The sequence below is a fragment of the Somniosus microcephalus genome, chromosome 2 (genome assembly GCF_052327205.1).
Source record: "Somniosus microcephalus isolate GS21.2 chromosome 2, FLI_Smic_1.0, whole genome shotgun sequence".
In the NCBI taxonomy this organism is placed as follows: Eukaryota; Metazoa; Chordata; class Chondrichthyes; order Squaliformes; family Somniosidae; genus Somniosus; species Somniosus microcephalus.
In genome coordinates this window covers 102,487,955-102,505,474 of record NC_140988.1, presented here as the reverse complement: position 1 = coordinate 102,505,474, position 17,520 = coordinate 102,487,955, and the positions used below count along the sequence as shown (strand labels likewise).

At 48.6% G+C, this 17,520-nt stretch overlaps 2 protein-coding genes across 11 annotated transcripts in view; one reads left to right on the top strand and one right to left on the bottom strand.

The window, feature by feature from the left end:
* The window catches only part of fbxw7 (F-box and WD repeat domain containing 7), a 632,150-nt gene that overhangs the window by 335,706 nt on the left and 278,924 nt on the right, over nucleotides 1-17,520 (top strand). The window lies entirely within an intron of this gene.
* Nucleotides 3,489-17,520, bottom strand: part of gatb (glutamyl-tRNA(Gln) amidotransferase, subunit B) — a 76,339-nt gene continuing 62,307 nt past the window's right edge. The window contains exons 6-7 of the mRNA XM_086011813.1: nucleotides 5,897-6,010; nucleotides 3,489-5,615 (exon numbers count right to left, since the gene is read on the bottom strand). Of these exons, the coding sequence (XP_085867939.1) occupies nucleotides 5,527-5,615; nucleotides 5,897-6,010 (203 nt within the window). The 3' untranslated portion in view covers nucleotides 3,489-5,526. The remainder of the gene's footprint in view (nucleotides 5,616-5,896; nucleotides 6,011-17,520) is intronic.

The following is a 17,520-nucleotide window of genomic DNA, read 5'->3' as shown; positions in this document are numbered from 1 at the left end:
GGGGGCAGGGATGAGAGGGGGGGGGCAGGGAGAGAGAGGGGGGGCAGGGAGAGAGAGGGGGGGCAGGGAGAGAGAGGGGGGGCAGGGAGAGAGAGGGGGGGGCAGGGAGAGAGAGGGGGGGCAGGGAGAGAGAGGGGGGGCAGGGAGAGAGAGGGGGGGCAGGGAGAGAGAGGGGGGCAGGGAGAGAGAGGGGGCAGGGAGAGAGAGGGGGGGCAGGGAGAGGAGGGGGGGCAGGAGAGAGAGGGGGGCAGGGAGAGAGAGGGGGGCAGGAGAGAGAGGTGGGGGCAGGAGAGAGAGGGGGGGCAGGGAGAGAGAGGGGGGCAGGGAGAGAGAGGGGGGCAGGGAGAGAGAGGGGGGGCAGGGAGAGAGAGGGGGGCAGGGAGAGAGAGGGGGGCAGGGAGAGAGAGGGGGGCAGGGAGAGAGAGGGGGGCAGGGAGAGAGAGGGGGGGCAGGAGAGAGAGGGGGGCAGGGAGAGAGAGGGGGGGCAGGGAGAGAGAGGGGGGCAGGGAGAGAGAGGGGGGCAGGGAGAGAGAGGGGGCAGGGAGAGAGGGGGGCAGGGAGAGAGAGGGGGCAGGGAGAGAGGGGGGCAGGAGAGAGAGGGGGGCAGGGAGAGAGAGGGGGCAGGGAGAGAGAGGGGGGGCAGGGAGAGAGAGGGGGGCAGGAGAGAGAGGGGGGCAGGGAGAGAGAGGGGGGGCAGGGAGAGAGAGGGGGGGCAGGAGAGAGAGGGGGGGCAGGGAGAGAGAGGGGGGGCAGGGAGAGAGGGGGCAGGGAGAGAGGGGGGGCAGGAGAGAGGGAGGAGAGGGGGCAGGGAGAGAGAGGGGGGCAGGGAGAGAGAGGGGGGCAGGGAGAGAGAGGGGGGGCAGGGAGAGAGAGGGGGGCAGGGAGAGAGAGGGGGGGCAGGGAGAGAGAGGGGGGGCAGGGAGAGAGAGGGGGGGCAGGGAGAGAGAGGGGGGGCAGGGAGAGAGAGGGGGGGCAGGAGAGAGAGGGGGGGCAGGAGAGAGAGGGGGGCAGGGAGAGAGAGGGGGGGAGGGAGAGAGAGGGGGGCAGGGAGAGAGAGGGGGGCAGGGAGAGAGAGGGGGCAGGGAGAGAGAGGGGGGCAGGGAGAGAGAGGGGGGGCAGGGAGAGAGAGGGGGGGCAGGGAGAGAGAGGGGGGCAGGGAGAGAGAGGGGGGGCAGGGAGAGAGAGGGGGGCAGGGAGAGAGAGGGGGGCAGGGAGAGAGAGGGGGGGCAGGGAGAGAGAGGGGGGCAGGGAGAGAGAGGGGGGGCAGGGAGAGAGAGGGGGGGCAGGGAGAGAGAGAGGGGGGCAGGGAGAGAGAGGGGGGCAGGGAGAGAGAGGGGGGGCAGGGAGAGAGAGGGGGGGCAGGAGAGAGAGGGGGGGCAGGGGAGAGGGGGGCAGGAGAGAGAGGGCAGGGAGAGAGAGGGCAGGGAGAGAGAGGGGAGGCAGAGAGAGGGGGGCAGAGAGAGGGGGCAGAGAGAGGGGGGCAGAGAGAGGGGGGCAGAGAGAGGGGGGCAGAGAGGGGGGGCAGAGAGAGGGGGGCAGAGAGAGGGGGGCAGGGAAGAGAGAGGGGGGCAGGGAGAGAGAGGGGGGCAGGGAGAGAGAGGGGGCAGGGAGAGAGAGGGGGGCAGGGAGAGAGAGGGGGGCAGGAGAGAGAGGGGGGCAGGGAGAGAGAGGGGGGCAGGAGAGAGAGGGGGGCAGGGAGAGAGAGGGGGGGGAGAGACAGGCAGAGAGAGAGAGGGGGCGGGAGAGGGAGGGGGAGGGAGGGAGGGGGAGGGAACTTCCCGCCGACCTCACAAAATGGCGGCCGCCCTTCTTCACCCGCAGTCTCTCTCTCTCTCCCCCCCTTCTCCACCCATTCTCTGTCTTTCTCTCCCCCCCGTCTCTCTCTCTCTCTCTTCCCCCCCCCAGTCGCTCTCTCCCCCCAGTCTCTCTCTCGATCCCCGGGCCTCTCTCTCCCACCCCCCCCCCCCAACCCCCCCAGTCTCTCTCTCTCTCTCTCCTTCCCACACAGACAGACAAACTCATTTATATATATAAAAATTATTTCTACCTTTTTCATAACATGCCCTCAAAAAAACCCTCAGCACCGCCGGGCACTCCAGCTAGTTGGCTATAAAGCGCTTTGAGACGTTCGGTGGTCATGAAAGACGCTATATAGATGCAAGTCTTTCTTTCAACATTCACTGCTAGGGCTCACACATGAATTATGGACATTTGGGTGAGGTACCATAGGGCATTGGCACACATGTAATTGTGGTCCAGCAAGAGTCAATGCCTACAGGAGGGGAACACAAATAATAATGCATCACTCGCCTTCTCCATCTCCTCAGGTAAAAGAGTAAGATAATAAATAAGTAGTGAAATGATAATTAACAAATTATTCTCCCATGTGTTGCATATGGGGAGTCATACATTCTGTCCTTAATGATATAAAGGCCCAGATATTCCAATCACAGGCTTCCCGCGGGCGGAGGCCTGCGATCTGGAAAAATCTGCGCCCTTACCCGAGGGCTCCTGGGAGGCGCATCGTTCCGATGCTGGGCCTCTCCAAACTGCTGGTGCGCAGGGCCCACGTATCCAGAGGCGCAGGTAGTTTGCAGGGTCCCTGGATCACGTGGGCCATGGGGAGCTAATCAGAGAAGGGAATCTCCCTTCATACATTTGACAGGAAGACCTGTCAAATATAATGGCGATCACCCCCAAAACATAGTAAAACTTTAAATAAAAATTTTTTTAAATCACATTTTTAAAAAGACTTGAAAGTACAAATAAATTAACTATTTTAAACAAAACTTTAATTTTTGAAAAAAATAATTAAAGTTTTTTACGGGGCTAAAAATAAACTTATCTTTTTTTAAAGTATTTTTATATGATAAATCAGTGGAAACATTAAAAAAAAACTTTTTTCAACTCTTATCCTGGTAAAAGCAGGCCTTGCTTTTACCAGGCGCAAGAATTGTAAGGGTTTTCTGCGGGAGGAGGGTCTTCAAAAAGCGGAACTATCTGCCCGCAGAGGCCCTTCTCCTGGGCAGCCAGAGGATCTGACAGATCGGAAATGCCGGTTTCCTGCGCATGCGCAGTGCATGCCTGAAACCGGCATTTCCGATGTCCCTACGGGTGGGTACACAGCGCGTACCCACCCGTAGGGATCGGAATATCCGGCCCATAATGTACAACAACTTGCATTTATATAGTGCCTTTAATGTTTTAAAAACATCCCAAGTCGTTTCACAGAGACATAATCAAGGATGCCAAGACAAAGCAGGAGAAATTAGGATGGCTGACCAAAGCTTGGTAAAGAGGTGGGTTTCAAGAAGGATCTTAAAGGAGGAGAGGCAGAAGGTTTAGAAAGTGAATTCCAGAGTGTGGGATTTGGGGGACTGAAGGTATGATCACCACTGGTGGAGCAAAGGGAGGGGCAGATGCACAAGAAGCCAAATTCAGAGGAACAGAGTTTAGTTGCAGGGGGTGGGGGGGGGGGTGCGGTGGGCGGGATGGTGCAGCGCTGGAAAAGGCTACAGAGATAAAGAGACAAGGGATTTAACATGAGGATGAGAATTTTAAATTGGAGGTATTAGGGGACTAAGAGCCAATGCAGATCAACGTGGATAGAGGTGGCGCATCAGCAGGAAAGGCTACAGGCAAAGTTTTGGATGAGCTGCAGTTTATGGAGGTTGGAGGGTAGGAGGCTGAACAGGACAGCATTGGAATAGGTGATTCTGGAGGTGGCAAAGGCATGGATGAGGTTGCAGCAGCAGAGGTGAAGGTGGGTGATGTTATGGAGGTGGAGTATGGTGGTCGCTGTGATGGAGATGGTTAGTGGTTGGAAGCTCAGCTCAGAGTCAAATAGGATACCAAAGTTGCAAACCATCTGATTCAGCCCAGGACAGTGGCCAGCCAGGGAGGGGATGGAATTGGTGGCAAAGTTATTGAGTTTGTGATGGGGGCTGAAGACAATGGCTTTGGTCTTCCCAATCAACGTTTAACTGGAGGAAATTGTGGCTCATCTTTCAATAAACTAGGAGTGGAGCTAGCCAATGTTGCAAAGGTGGGAAGAATTGGTCTTGGTGATGAATAAAATGTGGGGTTTGAACAGAGTCTGGTTTCATACAGTCTGTTTCAGTCTGAGCAAGTGGCTGATAAAGGGATAGAAGTGGGGGCGAGGGAGCTGAGTTTATAGCAGGGGTGAAAAACAACGGTTTCAGTTTTCCTAACGTTCAGTTGGACTAACATTTGACTCATCTATGATTTGATGTTGAACAGACAGTCTGACAGCACTCAGGTGGTACTGGGGTTGAGGAAAGTGGTGGCAAAGTGCAGTTGAATGCCATCAGCATACATATGGAAGCTGACTCATGCTTTCAGATGATGTCATCCTAAAGGGGCATACAAATGTAAAAGTGGAATGAGCCAAGGACAGATCCTTGAGAAATTCCAGAGTTGATTCTGCAGGGGGAGGAAGATAAGCCATTGCTGAAGATGCACTAGCTACATTCAGACAATTAGCAGTGGAAACACACAATGGCAGTTCCATGGAGCTCGACATTGGAAGAGAGGCTGGTGTTAGGATGGCATTATTGATCATATCGAGTGCTGTGGAAAGGTTGAGGAGGACAAAGGGGCATAATGCACATCAAAGAGGATGTCATTTGTTAATTATAGGCATGGTAGTCTTGTTATGAGCAGAGTTGAGATGGACTGAAGTCATTCAAACGGGGAGTTTTGAGAGAGATAGACTAGGTGCTGGATTGCAACAAATTTGAGGACCCTAGAAAGGAAGGAGAGGTTAGACATGAAGTGGTTGTGGCCCTTGTGAATGAGTTTGTTTTTTATATCTTCATACACTTCCTTGGAGAGAATATTCTCAAGTAGTGGAAGGATTCGCAGGCTGATTAACAGTCTGACAGGCCACGACACGAGTGCTCCTTCCATGGCTTAACCATCTTATACCAGCCAATAGGGTGGTTAGTCCTATACAGCGGGAGAGTTTTATCAACTCCCACAACCCAGACAATGAGGGAGCACCACCCACATCCAGCGAGTAACCGCTGGATGTCAACCCAGAATTTGACAGTCACTCGCTGGGACTGTCTCTAGCAGGGTCAAATCCTGCAACTTCTGACTCAAAGGCGAATATGATACCACGAAGCCAAAGGTTCGCTCCTGGTTAATGAGTGTCCAGAGGCTATTGTTCCATGGAGGCCATCACAACTGGGCTCAATCCTGTCCTCATTCCATATCACAAAGGCACACTTTGCACAAGAGGTCGCCAGGCAGTGATCAGGAGTGGGATCATTGTCTGATCATTCTTCAGGACGGGGATGCTAAAGCCATCTGTAGAGTCTGCACTGCATCATTGGTGAGATAGCCAACTCAAAGCAGATAAGTGATCAAAGTGGAGACCTTCCTGTTCTGTATTGCTTAGCAAATAGCGAGAATCTTTGTCCACAAAGCCAAGAGGAAGGAAGTACTGCAGTTTAACATTTAGTCTCTTGTTCTCAAAGGGGGTAAAAAGCCCAAGATAAGTTCTCACCCTGATTTATAATCAAATGCTCTGGTCTCATTTAATATTTTCCCTCCATTCTCCAGTACTTCAATCTGTCTCTGAATTTCATAATCTGTTATAAAGAAAACTACATTATATTACAAATGATCATAGCAATGATTTCTGTAACAAAGCAAACAATTTAACTCCTGCATCAAATAAATGTTTTCAAACAATGTTTTGCACTTAGAATTTGATGTTATGGCCACAAAAACAAATCAAGCAAAAATACTGACTTATTTGGGTAGAGTTTAGGGTAATGGACTTCAATTGGAAACACTGTAAAGAGGACAAAATAAAGCTTCACAATGCCATGCAGTTACAGATTAGGACAGATGGAGGACATTTACAGACCAATTGCTCTTGCCAAAAATCGGGCACTGTTAATATTCTTCACTTCAGCTCTCACGCCATATGGCTCCCCAGGTTGATGTACAGAAATGTTGGCATCCACTCTTAACTGTCCCTCTGTACAAATGAAAGTGAGACATGACTACAATCTGCCTTTATAGAAATGGAATACATACAATCTGTTTATCGTTATGGGATAGTAATGGTGTAAATACACATTAAAATTAAATAAAACTTCACTGAACCATGGTTCTTTCACACTGGAGAATTTAATGCGGTTTCCGAGCAGAGTATAACATGAAGGGAGAACATTAACAAGGCATGATGCATACATTTCAGGCAGCATTAAATTTCCAAGTCTGAAAAATCTTCTACAACTTGCAGAATACTCTCTGTTTTTCCATCAAACATTATACTGCATCACGGTGAATAATAAATTAGAACTGTTACTTACTTTAAACTAGGAGAATAAAGCTACTCTATTGCTATTTCTTTATTAAATATCTGAAATGGTGTGAAGCCATGAGGAATCGGTACATTAAAAATAAGTTAAATTATGTTTTAATAGACCTTTATAGACAATTTTCTGTATAATTTTCAATTTATTAGACAAAAGATATAATTCTTGTCAAAGCTAGCTGAGAGGAATTTTAATGTACAGAGGAAATTAACTATTAAAATGGAATTTTGCATAACCTTTACAAAGTCAGACATTGTTTCCACTACCTAAAGTGTGCAAAATTGATAGAAATCCTTGAAGAAATACAAGTGTTTTCAGTATGGGACCGTTTAAAATTTGGGTATATAAACTCAGGAAGGCGAGAGCAGACAATGCATGATGCAAATCACTTGTCTTTTTAACACCGTCACTCTCAGTTAATTTCTGGTATAGATTACAATGTAGTGTAGTTTTCCCTAACTTATCCTGTCACCCTTCACTGGAGTGGGAGCGGCAGCAGTGGCTTAAAGGGAGCACCGGAGAAGGCCCAGGACACAGTGAGGACCAGAGTGGGAGCAGCGACTTAAAGGGAGCACCGAAGGCCCAGGGCACAGTGCGGACCTGAGTAGGAGCGGCGGCTTAAAGGGAGCACCGAAGGCGGCCCAGGGCACAGTGTGGACCTGAGCGGAGCCGGCGGCTTAAAGGGAGCACCGGAGAAGGCCCAGGGCACAGTGTGGACCTGAGCGGAGCCGGCGGCTTAAAGGGAGCACCGGAGAAGGCCCAGGGCACGGTGTGGACCTGAGTGGGAGCAGCGACTTAAAGGGAGCATCGAAGGCCCAGGGCACAGTGCGGACCTGAGTAGGAGCAGCGGCTTAAAAGGAGCACCGAAGAAGGCCCAGGGCACAGTGTGGACCTGAGTGGAGCCGGCGGCTTAAAGGGAGCACCGGAGAAGGCCCAGGGCACAGTGCGGACCTGAGCGGAGCCGGCGGATTAAAGGGAGCACCGGAGAAGGCCCAGGACACAGTGCGGACCTGAGTGGAGGCTTAAAGGGAGCACCAGAGAAGGCCCAGGGCACAGTGTGGACCCGAGCGGAGCCGGTGGCTTAAAGGGAGCACCGGAGAAGGCCCAAGGCACAGTGTGGACCTGAGCGGAGCCGGCGGATTAAAGGGAGCACCGGAGAAGGCCCAGGGCACAGTGTGGACCTGAGCGGAGCCGGCGGCTTAAAGGGAGCACCGGAGAAGGCCCAGGGTACGGTGTGGACCTGAGTGGGAGCGGCGGCTTAAAGGGAGCACCGGAGAAGGCCCAGGGCACAGTGTGGACCTGAGCGGAGCCGGCGGCTTAAAGGGAGCACCGGAGAAGGCCCAGGGCACAGTGCGGACCTGAGTAGGAGCCGGCGGCTAAAAGTGAGCACCGGAGAAGGCCCAGGGCACAGTGTGGACCAGAGTGGGAGCGGCGACTTAAAGGGAGCACCGGAGAAGGCCCAGGGCACAGTGTGGACCTGAGCGGAGCCGGCAGCTAAAAGTGAGCACCGGAGAAGGCCCATGGCACAGTGCGGACCTGAGCGGAGCCGGTGGCTTAAAGGGAGCACCGGAGAAGGCCCAAGGCACAGTGTGGACCTGAGCGGAGCCGGCGGATTAAAGGGAGCACCGGAGAAGGCCCAGGGCACAGTGTGGACCTGAGCGGAGCCGGCGGATTAAAGGGAGCACCGGAGAAGGCCCAGGACACAGTGCGGACCTGAGTGGAGGCTTAAAGGGAGCACCGGAGAAGGCCCAGGGCACAGTGTGGACCTGAGCGGAGCCGGCGGCTTAAAGGGAGCACCGGAGAAGGCCCAGGGCACAGTGTGGACCTGAGCGGAGCCGGCGGCTTAAAGGGAGCACCGGAGAAGGCCCAGGGCACAGTGCGGACCTGAGTAGGAGCCGGCGGCTAAAAGTGAGCACCGGAGAAGGCCCAGGGCACAGTGTGGACCTGAGCGGAGCCGGCGGCTTAAAGGGAGCACCGGAGAAGGCCCAGGGCACAGTGTGGACCTGAGTGGAGGCTTAAAGGGAGCCCCGGAGAAGGCTGAGCAGCGACTTAAAAAAAAGAGAAAAAAAGGAGTGATGTCACAGGACAGCAGGTATGTGATTGGTTGGTGAGGTAAGTGGATTAAATTCAGAACTGGGAGAGTATTAACTACTATAACTTTATTGAATTAATAACAAAACTAAATTAACTAATTAAAATTAAAAGTAAAAATAATCGTTTGAATAAATACTGTAACTAATTATATAAATAAAATAAGGTTAGATAGGGATGGCAGTGCAGGTGGTGTGCCATAACTGTAGCATGTGGAAGTTGGCGGAGACCAATGAGATCCCGAGCAACCACATCTCGAGGAACTTCGGCTCAGAGTTGTTGAGCTGGAGTCCGAGCTGCAGACATTGCAATGCATCAGGGAAGGGGAGAGTTAACTAGACACTTTGTTCCAGGAGGCAGTCACACCCCTTAGGTTAAGCAATACTTTAGAGTAAGTCAATGGCCAGGGACGGGATGGTGTGACTGCGAGTCAGGAAGGTATGGGGATCCAGGATATAGTGATGGAGGAGCCTCAGCCCTTGACCGTCTCCAACAGGTACAAGGTACTTGCTGCCTGTATGGATGAAAACAAGGACTGCAGGGAAGATGGGCAAACTGACCACGGCACCGTGGCACAAGAGGCCATTCAAGTGGGGGGAGTAAAAAGGAATGTGGTAGGCGACAGTATAGTCAGGGGAATAGATACTGTTCTCTGCAGCCACGACAGGCAGTACCGAAGGCTGTCTTGCCTGCCCGGTGCCAGGGTTAAGGATATCTCCTCGCGGCTGGAGAAGAACTTGGAGTGGGAGGGGGTGGATCAGTTGTAGTGGTCCACGTATGAACCAACGACATAGGTAGAACTAACAATGAGGTTCTGCTGAGGGAGTGTGAGGAGCTAGAATCCAAATTAAAACGCAGGTCCTCAAAGGTAATAATCTCAGGATTGTTACCTGAGCCATGCGCAAATTGGCATAGGGACAAACAGATTAGAGGTTTAAATGCGTGGCTCAAAGAGTGGTGTGGGAGGAAGGGATTTTAGTTCATGGAGCACTGGCACCAGTACTGGGGAAAGAGGGAGCTATTCTGATGGGCTGGACTCCACTAAAACCTGGCTGGAACCAGTGTCCTGGCGAATCGAATAACTAGGGCAGTAGACAGGGCTTTAAACTAATGAAGGGGGGTGGAGGATTCAAGAAAGAGTAAATTTAAAAGCAGCAAGAGAAATGTCAAGGCTCTAGAGCAGAGTAGAGTTTTGGGTAAAAATAAGCAGAGTGGGTCAGGAAGGGACAGAGAGAGTAACAAAGGTAATAGAGCATCAGTGACTAAGGTGACATCAGGGGAAAAATAGAAAAAAGTCAAAGCTAAAGGCACTATATCTGAATGCGCGAAGCATTCGCAACAAAATAGATGAATTAATAGCGCAGATAGAAATTAATAGATTTGATCTAATAGCCTTAATGGAGACGTGATTGCAAAGTGGCCAAGGTTGGGAACTAAATATTCCAGGATACTTAACTTTTAGAAGAGATAGGCAAAATGGAAAAGGAGGAGGGGTAACCCTGATAATAAAGGATGGGATAAAGACAGTAGAGAGAAAGGTCTTAGCTCCAAAAATCAAGAAATAGAATCAGTTTGGGTGGAGCTAAGAAACAGCAAGGGGCAGAAAATATTGGTGGGAGTTGTTTATAGGTCCCCCAAACAGTAGTTGTGATGTAGGACAGAGTATAAATCAGGAAATTAGAGGCGCATGTAATAAGGGTAATACAGTAATCATGGGGACTTTAATCTACATATAGACTGGGCAAACCACATTTGCAGTAATTGTGTGGAGGACGAATTCATGGAATGTATATAAGATAGTTTTCTAGACCAGTAAGTCGAGGAACCAACTAGGGAACAGGCTATTTTAGATTTAGTATTGTGCAATGAGAAAGGGTTAATTAATAACCTTGCAGTAAAGGGGCCTTTAGGGAAGCCATAATATGACACAATTTTATATTGAGTTTGAAAGTGATTTAGTTAAATCTGAAACCAGGGTCCTAAATCTAAACAAAGCAAACTACATAGGTATGAGGGGCGAGTTGGCCAAGGTAGATTGGGAATCTACATTAAAAGGTATGACAGTAGACAAGCAATGGCTAGCATTTAAAGAATTAATACAAAACTTACAATAAATATACATTCCTTTAAAGGCACAAAAACCCCACAGGAAAAGTGGTCCAAACGTGGCTAACATGAGAAGCTAAAGATACTATTAGATCAAAGGAAGAGGCTTATAATGTTGCCAAAAAGAGCAGTAAGCCTGAGGATGGGGAAGATTTTAGAATTCAGCAAAGGAGGACCAAGAAATTGATGAAGAAATGGAAAACAGAATACGAGAGTAAACTAGCAAGAGACATAAAAAACAGACTGTAAAAGCTTCTATAGGTATGTAAAAAGAAAAAGATTAGCGAAAGTAAAGGTGGGTCCCTTACAGACTGAGACAGGAGAAATTATAATGAGGAATAAGGAAATGGCAGAGAAATTAAACAAATACTTTGGGGTCGATTTTCCCGAAGCTGTCGGGAAGATGGCGGGACTACAACTTTCGGGTTTTAGACCCGCCTACATCGACGTCCGGCCAATCCGCGCGATTTTCCCTTGATTGACCTTGTTGAGCCCGCCAATTAAGGGCCACCCGGCAACAGGTGACGTCACAGACTGCAATTTCATCTGTCAAGAGTTCTTGACAGATGAAATATCAGTGTTTCACAGCTGTTTGAAGCTGCCAAACACTGACAGTCTGAGTTCTAACACGAGTCCTTCTGCACAGACTCAGTTAGAACTTTCAGCAGCACTCAAAGCTGAAGGCTGTCACTTTTCACAGATCGCAGCCATTCAGCTTTAAGTGCAGGCTGAGTGATGCGCTCCCGACGCCTACAGGAAGAAAGGCTGTTAAGGTAAGTACAGGTAAGTAAAAGTTCTTTACACACTTTAGACACACCAAACACACTTACCTTTGCACTCATGCACCCATCACTCACCGGAACACCGACATCGCGACCCCTCCAACCCGACGTGGTTTGGAGCCGTCGGGAATCCCACACGACACCCCTCAAAATAGGGATTAGGCTAAAAACTGCCTGCTAACTACCTGTTAACAGGCAGTTAATTGGCACTAATCCCTTCCCGCCTGGGGTCAGCGGGTCCCAGTGCGGGGCGGGTACCCGCCGCCTCTGAAACTTGCGTGGAGCGGGGTTTTGGGCGGGATGGTGTCGGGACACCCGAATTCGGGATTTTCCCCCCCCACACGCCTGAAACCCCGCCTGACGGCTCCAGGAAAATCGACCCCTTTGTGTCTATCTTTACGGAAAAAGACACAAAAAACTTCCCGGAAACAGTGGAGAACCACGGGACTAGCGAGAATGAGGAACTGAAAGAAATTAGTATTTGTAAAAAAATATTACTGGAGAAATTAATGGGACTGAAAGCCGATAAATCCTCTGGACCTGATGGCCTACATCATAGGGTTTTGAAAGAGGCGGCTATAGAGATACTGGATGCATTGGTTGTCATTTTCCAAAATTACATAGATTCTAGAACGGTTCCCGCAGATTGGAAGGTAGCAAATGTAACCCCACTATTTAAGAAAGGAGGGAGAGAGAAAACGGGGAACTATAGACCAGTTAGCCTGACATCAGTAGTAGAGAAAATGCTAGAATCTATTATTAAGGATGTGGTAACAAGGTACTTAGAAAATGATAATAGGATTGGGTAGTCAACACAGATTTATGAAAAGGAAATCATATTTGACAAATCTGTTAAGAGTTTTTTTGAGGTTGTAACTAGCAGAATAGATAAGGGGGAACCAGTGGATGTAGTGTATTTGGATTTTCAGAAGACATTTGATAAGGTGCCACACAAGAGGTTAAACAAAATTAAGGCTCATGGGATGGGGGTAATATACTAGCAGGAATTGACGATTGGTTAACGGACAGAAAACAGAGGGTAGGAATAAACGGGTTATTTTTGGGTTGGCAGGCTATAACTAGTGGGGTACCGCAAGGATCAGTGCTTGGGCCTCAGCTATTCACAATCTGTATCAATGATATGGATGAGGGGAACCAAATGTAATATAATATATCCAAGTTTGCTGATGATACAAAGCTAGGTGGGAATGTAAGTTGTGAGGAAGATGCAAAGAGGCTTCAAGGGAATATAGACAGGCTAAGTGAGTGGGCAAGAACATGGCTAATGGAATATAATGTAGAGAAATGTGAAGTTATCCACTTTGGTAGGAAAAATAGAAAAAGAGAGTACTTTTTTAAATGGTGAGATTGGGAAATGTTGGTGTTCAGAGGGACCTGGGTGTCCTTGTACACGAATCACTGAAAGTTAACATGCAGGTACAGCAAGCAATTAGAAAAGCAAATGGTATGTTGGCCTTTATTACAAGAGGATTTGAGTATAAGAGTAAAGACGTCTTATTGCAACTATATCGGGCCCTGGTGAGATCACACCTGGAGTATTGAGTACAGTTTTGGTCTTCTTATACTTGCCATAGAGGGAGTGTAACGAAGGTTCACCAGACTGATTCCTGGAATGGGGGGATTGTCCTAATGAGGAGAGATTGAGTAGACTAGGCCTGTATTCCCTAGAGTTTAGAAGAATGAGAAGTGATCTCATTGAAACATACAAAATTCTTACAGGGCTTGACAGGGTAGATGCAAGGAGGATGTTTCCCCTGGCTGGGGAGTCTCGAAACAGGGGTCACAGTCTCAGAATTAGTGGTCAGCCATTTACGACTGAGATGAGGAGAAACGTCTTCAATCAGAGGGTGGTGAATCTTTGGAATTTTCTACCCCAGAGGGCTGTGGAGGCTCAGTTGTTGAGTATATTTAAGACAGAGATCGATAGATTTTGGGATATTAAGGGAATCAAGGGATATGGGGATAGTGCAGGAAAGTGGAATTGATGTCGAAGATCAGCCATGATCTTATTGAATGGCGGAGCAGGCTCGAAGGGCCTACTCCTGCTCCTATTTCTTACGTTCTTATATTCATGACCCATCTAAATCAGATGGAAGAAATGAGAGCTGGAAATTGATAGACATCCCTGCTTTAGGATTAAACCTCTTCCAGCTCATGCTCCAATTCATCCAGAACTCATCTACTTGTCTCCTATAAATGCAAATTGTTGTATAGGAAACTTTCTGATATCTGGCACTGACGGGATCGAGCTGGTGCCGTACCATCAAAAGTGCCGAACATACAAGCATAATGTTGAGACATACGGAACTGAAAAGCTCCGTGTGAATCAACAAACCCTGTTGCTTAGCAACAGCTTCAAAACAGTCAGCTGCAGCTGCAAGCGTCTCTAGCTGAAGCTGTTGCTATAGCTACAGACCTTGCAGTGCCTGACTGGGGAAAAAAAAGCAACGAGAACTAAAAAAACTTATAGAAAACGGCTCCTGATTTTTGCCGTTAGATCGAGTATTCCGGACATATAACCTCCGGATAAACCAAAGTTTCCTGTAATTCCTTATTAAGTCATGTGCTTCTAACACCCAGTGCTTTGACTTTAAAATCCTTGTCCTTGTTTTCAAATCCCTCCACAGCACCCCTCTACCCAATCTTTGCAATGTTCTCCAAACCTATGCCCAATGCACATCTTCCACTTGGACACTGGTCAGTGCACCCCTCCCTTATCAGTAGCAGAGCCTTCAATCACCATACCCCTGCACTCTGGAAATCTCTTGCAAATTATCTCCCCAATTTCAAAAACCTTCTCAAAACCTAACTGTCTAATCGTAATCCGTAACATTGCCCGTCTCCGACCCTGCCTCAGCTCATCAGCTGCTGAAACCCTCATCCATGCCTTTGTTGCCTCTAGACTTGACTATTCCAACACACTCCTGGCTGGCCTCCTACATTCTACCCTACGTAAAGTTGAGGTCATCCAAAATTCAGCTGCCCGTGTCCTAACTCGCACCAATTCCCGTTCACCCATCACCCCTATGTTCGCTGGCCTACATTGGCTCCCGGTTAAGCAACGCCTTGATTTTAAAATTCTCACCCTTGTTTTCAAACCCCTCCATAGCCTCGCCCCTCCCCATCTCTGTAATCCCCTTCAGCCCCACAACCACCCCCCCCCCGCTATCTCTGTAATCCCCTTCAGCCCCACAACCTCCTCCCCCCCACCCCCCAAGATATCTGCGCTCCTCAGATTCTGCTCTCTTGAGCATCCCTGATTATAATCGCTCAACCATCGGTGGCAGTGCCTTTAGCTGCCTAGGCCCTAAGCTCAGGAACTCCCTCCCTAAACCTCGCCGTCTCTCTACCCATCTCTCGATGCTCCTTAAAACATAGAAACATAGAAGATAGGAGCAGGAGTAGGCCATTCGGCCCCTCGAGCCTTCTCCGCCATTCAATGAGATCATGGCTGATCATCCAAATTCAGCACCCCGTTCCTGCCTTCTCCCCATATCCCTTGATCCCTTTAGCCTTAAGAAATATATCCAACTCCTTCTTGAATATATTTAATGAATTGGCCTCCACTGCCTTCTGTGGTAGAGAATTCCACAGGTTCACCACTCTCTAGGTGAAGAAATTCCTCCTCATCTCAGTCCTAAATGGCTTACCCCTTATCCTTAGACTATGATCCCTAGTTCTGGACTCCACAGCCATCGGGAACAACCTTCCTGCATCTAGTCTGTCCAGGCCTGACAGAATTTTATTGGTTTCGATGAGATCCCCTCTCAATCTTCTAAACTCCACTGAGTACAAGCCCAATCGACCCAATCTATCCTCGTACATCATTCCTGCCATCCCAGGTATTAGCGTGGTGAATCTTCGCTGCACTCCTTCCATGGCAAGAGCGTCCTTCCTCAGATAAGGCGACCAAAACTGCACACAATACTCAAGGTGCGGTCTCACCAAGGCCCTGTACAACTGCAGCAAGACATCCTTGTTCCTGTACTCGAACCCTCTTGCTACGAAGGCCAACATACCATTTGCCTTCTTAACCGCCTGCTGCACAAGAACACCCAGGTCTCTTTGCACTTCCCCTTCTCCCAAACTATTGCCATTCAAATAATAATCTGCCTTCCTGTTTTTGCCACCAAAGTGGATAACCTCACATTTATCCACATTATAGTGCATTTGCCATGTTTCTGCCCAATCACCCAACCTGTCCAAATCGTACTGGAGTTTCACAACATCCTGCTCACAGCATACCCTCCCACCCAGCTTTGTGTCACCTGCAAATTTGGAGATATTACATCCAATTCCCTCGTCCAGATCATTAATATATATTGTGAACAGCTGGGGTCCTAGGACCGATCCTTGCGGTACCCCACTAGTCACTGCCTGCCACTCGGAAAATGACCCATTTATTCCAACTCTTTGCTTTCAATCTGCCAACCAGTTCTCTATCCAAGTCAATACCTTGCCCCCAATCCCATGTACCTTAATTTTACAAGCTAATCTCTTATGCAGGACCTTATCGAAAGCCTTCTGAAAGTCCAAATACACCACATCCACTGGTTCTCCCTTATCTATTTTACCAGTTACATCCTCAAAAACCTACCTCTTTGACCAAGCTTTTGGTCATCTGCCCTAATTTCTTATGTGGCTCAGTCTTTTGTCTTATAACACTCCTGTGAAGCGCCTTGGGATGTTTTACTACGTTAAAGGCGCTCTTTTGGCCAGCTCCACTAATTTCCTTCCTTCCTCCTTTGGTTCCCTGATCTCCTGTAAAGTGCTTTGGGACATTTCATTGTACAAATAGCTCTACAAAGAGTCAGTTGTTTTTATTCCAGACACTTCCTCACAGTAAGGGAGGAAAAATTAGAGAGCAAGTCACCTAAAGCCAGCTAACGTACCCCAAGCAGCTAATTACCAGAGCTGCACTGGCCCAAACTTAAGAGCAGATCTCTTGTCTTGGCTCTCATTACAAAATCATAGAATGATACAGCAAAGGAGGCTGCCATTCGGCCCATCGTGCCTGTGCCAGCGCTTTGAAAGAGCTATCCAATTATTCCCACTCCCCTGCTCTTTCCCCAAAGCCCTGCAAAGTTTTACATTTCCAAGTATTTATTCCATTTCCTTTTGAAAGTTACGACCGAATCTGCTTCCACCACCCTTTCAGGCAGTGCATCCCAACTCGCTGCGTAAAAAAAGTTTCATGTTGCCTCTGGTTCTTTTGTCAATTACCATAAATCTGTGTTCTCTGGTTACCAATACTTGTGTCACTGGAAACAGTTTCTCTTTATTTACTCAATCAAAACCATTCATGATTTTGAACTTCTATCAAATCTCCCCTTAACCATCTCTGCTCTTAAAAAGAACAAGCTCACTTTCTCTAGTCTCTCAATATAACTGAAGTCTTTCATCCCTGGTACCTTTCTAGTAAATCTCCTCTGCATCCTCTAAGGCCTTAACATCCTTCCTAAAGTGTGGTGCCCAGAATTGGACACAATATTTCCAGCTGAGGCCTAACCAGTGTTTTATAAAGGTTTAGCAAACTTCCTTGTGTTTGTTCTCCATGCCTCTACTTATAAAGTCAAGGATCCCAGAAGCGTTAACATCCTTCTCAACTTGTCCTGCCATCTTCAAAGACTTGTGTACGTACACCCCCAGGTCTCTCTGTTCCTGCACCCCTTTTAAAATTGTACTATTTAGTTTATATTGCCTCTCCTCATTCTTCCTACCAAAATGAATCATTTCACACTTCTCTGCCTTAAATTTCATCTGCCAAGTGTCTGCCCATTTCACCAGTCTGTCTATGTCCTCCTGAAGTCTGTTGCTATCCTCCTCACTGTTACCACATTTCCAAGTTTCATGTCATTTGCAAACTTTGAAATTATGCCCAGTATACCCAAGTCCAGGTCATTAATATATATCAAAAAAGAGCAATGGTCTCAACACTGACCCTTGGGGGACACCAATGCACACTTCCCCCAACTCTGAAAAACAACCGTTCACCACTACTCTCTGCTTTCTGTCCCTTAGCCAATTTCATATCCACGCAGCCACTGCCCCTTTAATCCTGTGGTCCTCAATTTTGCTAACAAGCCTATTCTGTGGTACTTCATCAACCACTTTTGAAAGTCCATATACACATCAGCCACACTACCTTCATCAACCCTCTTTGTTAC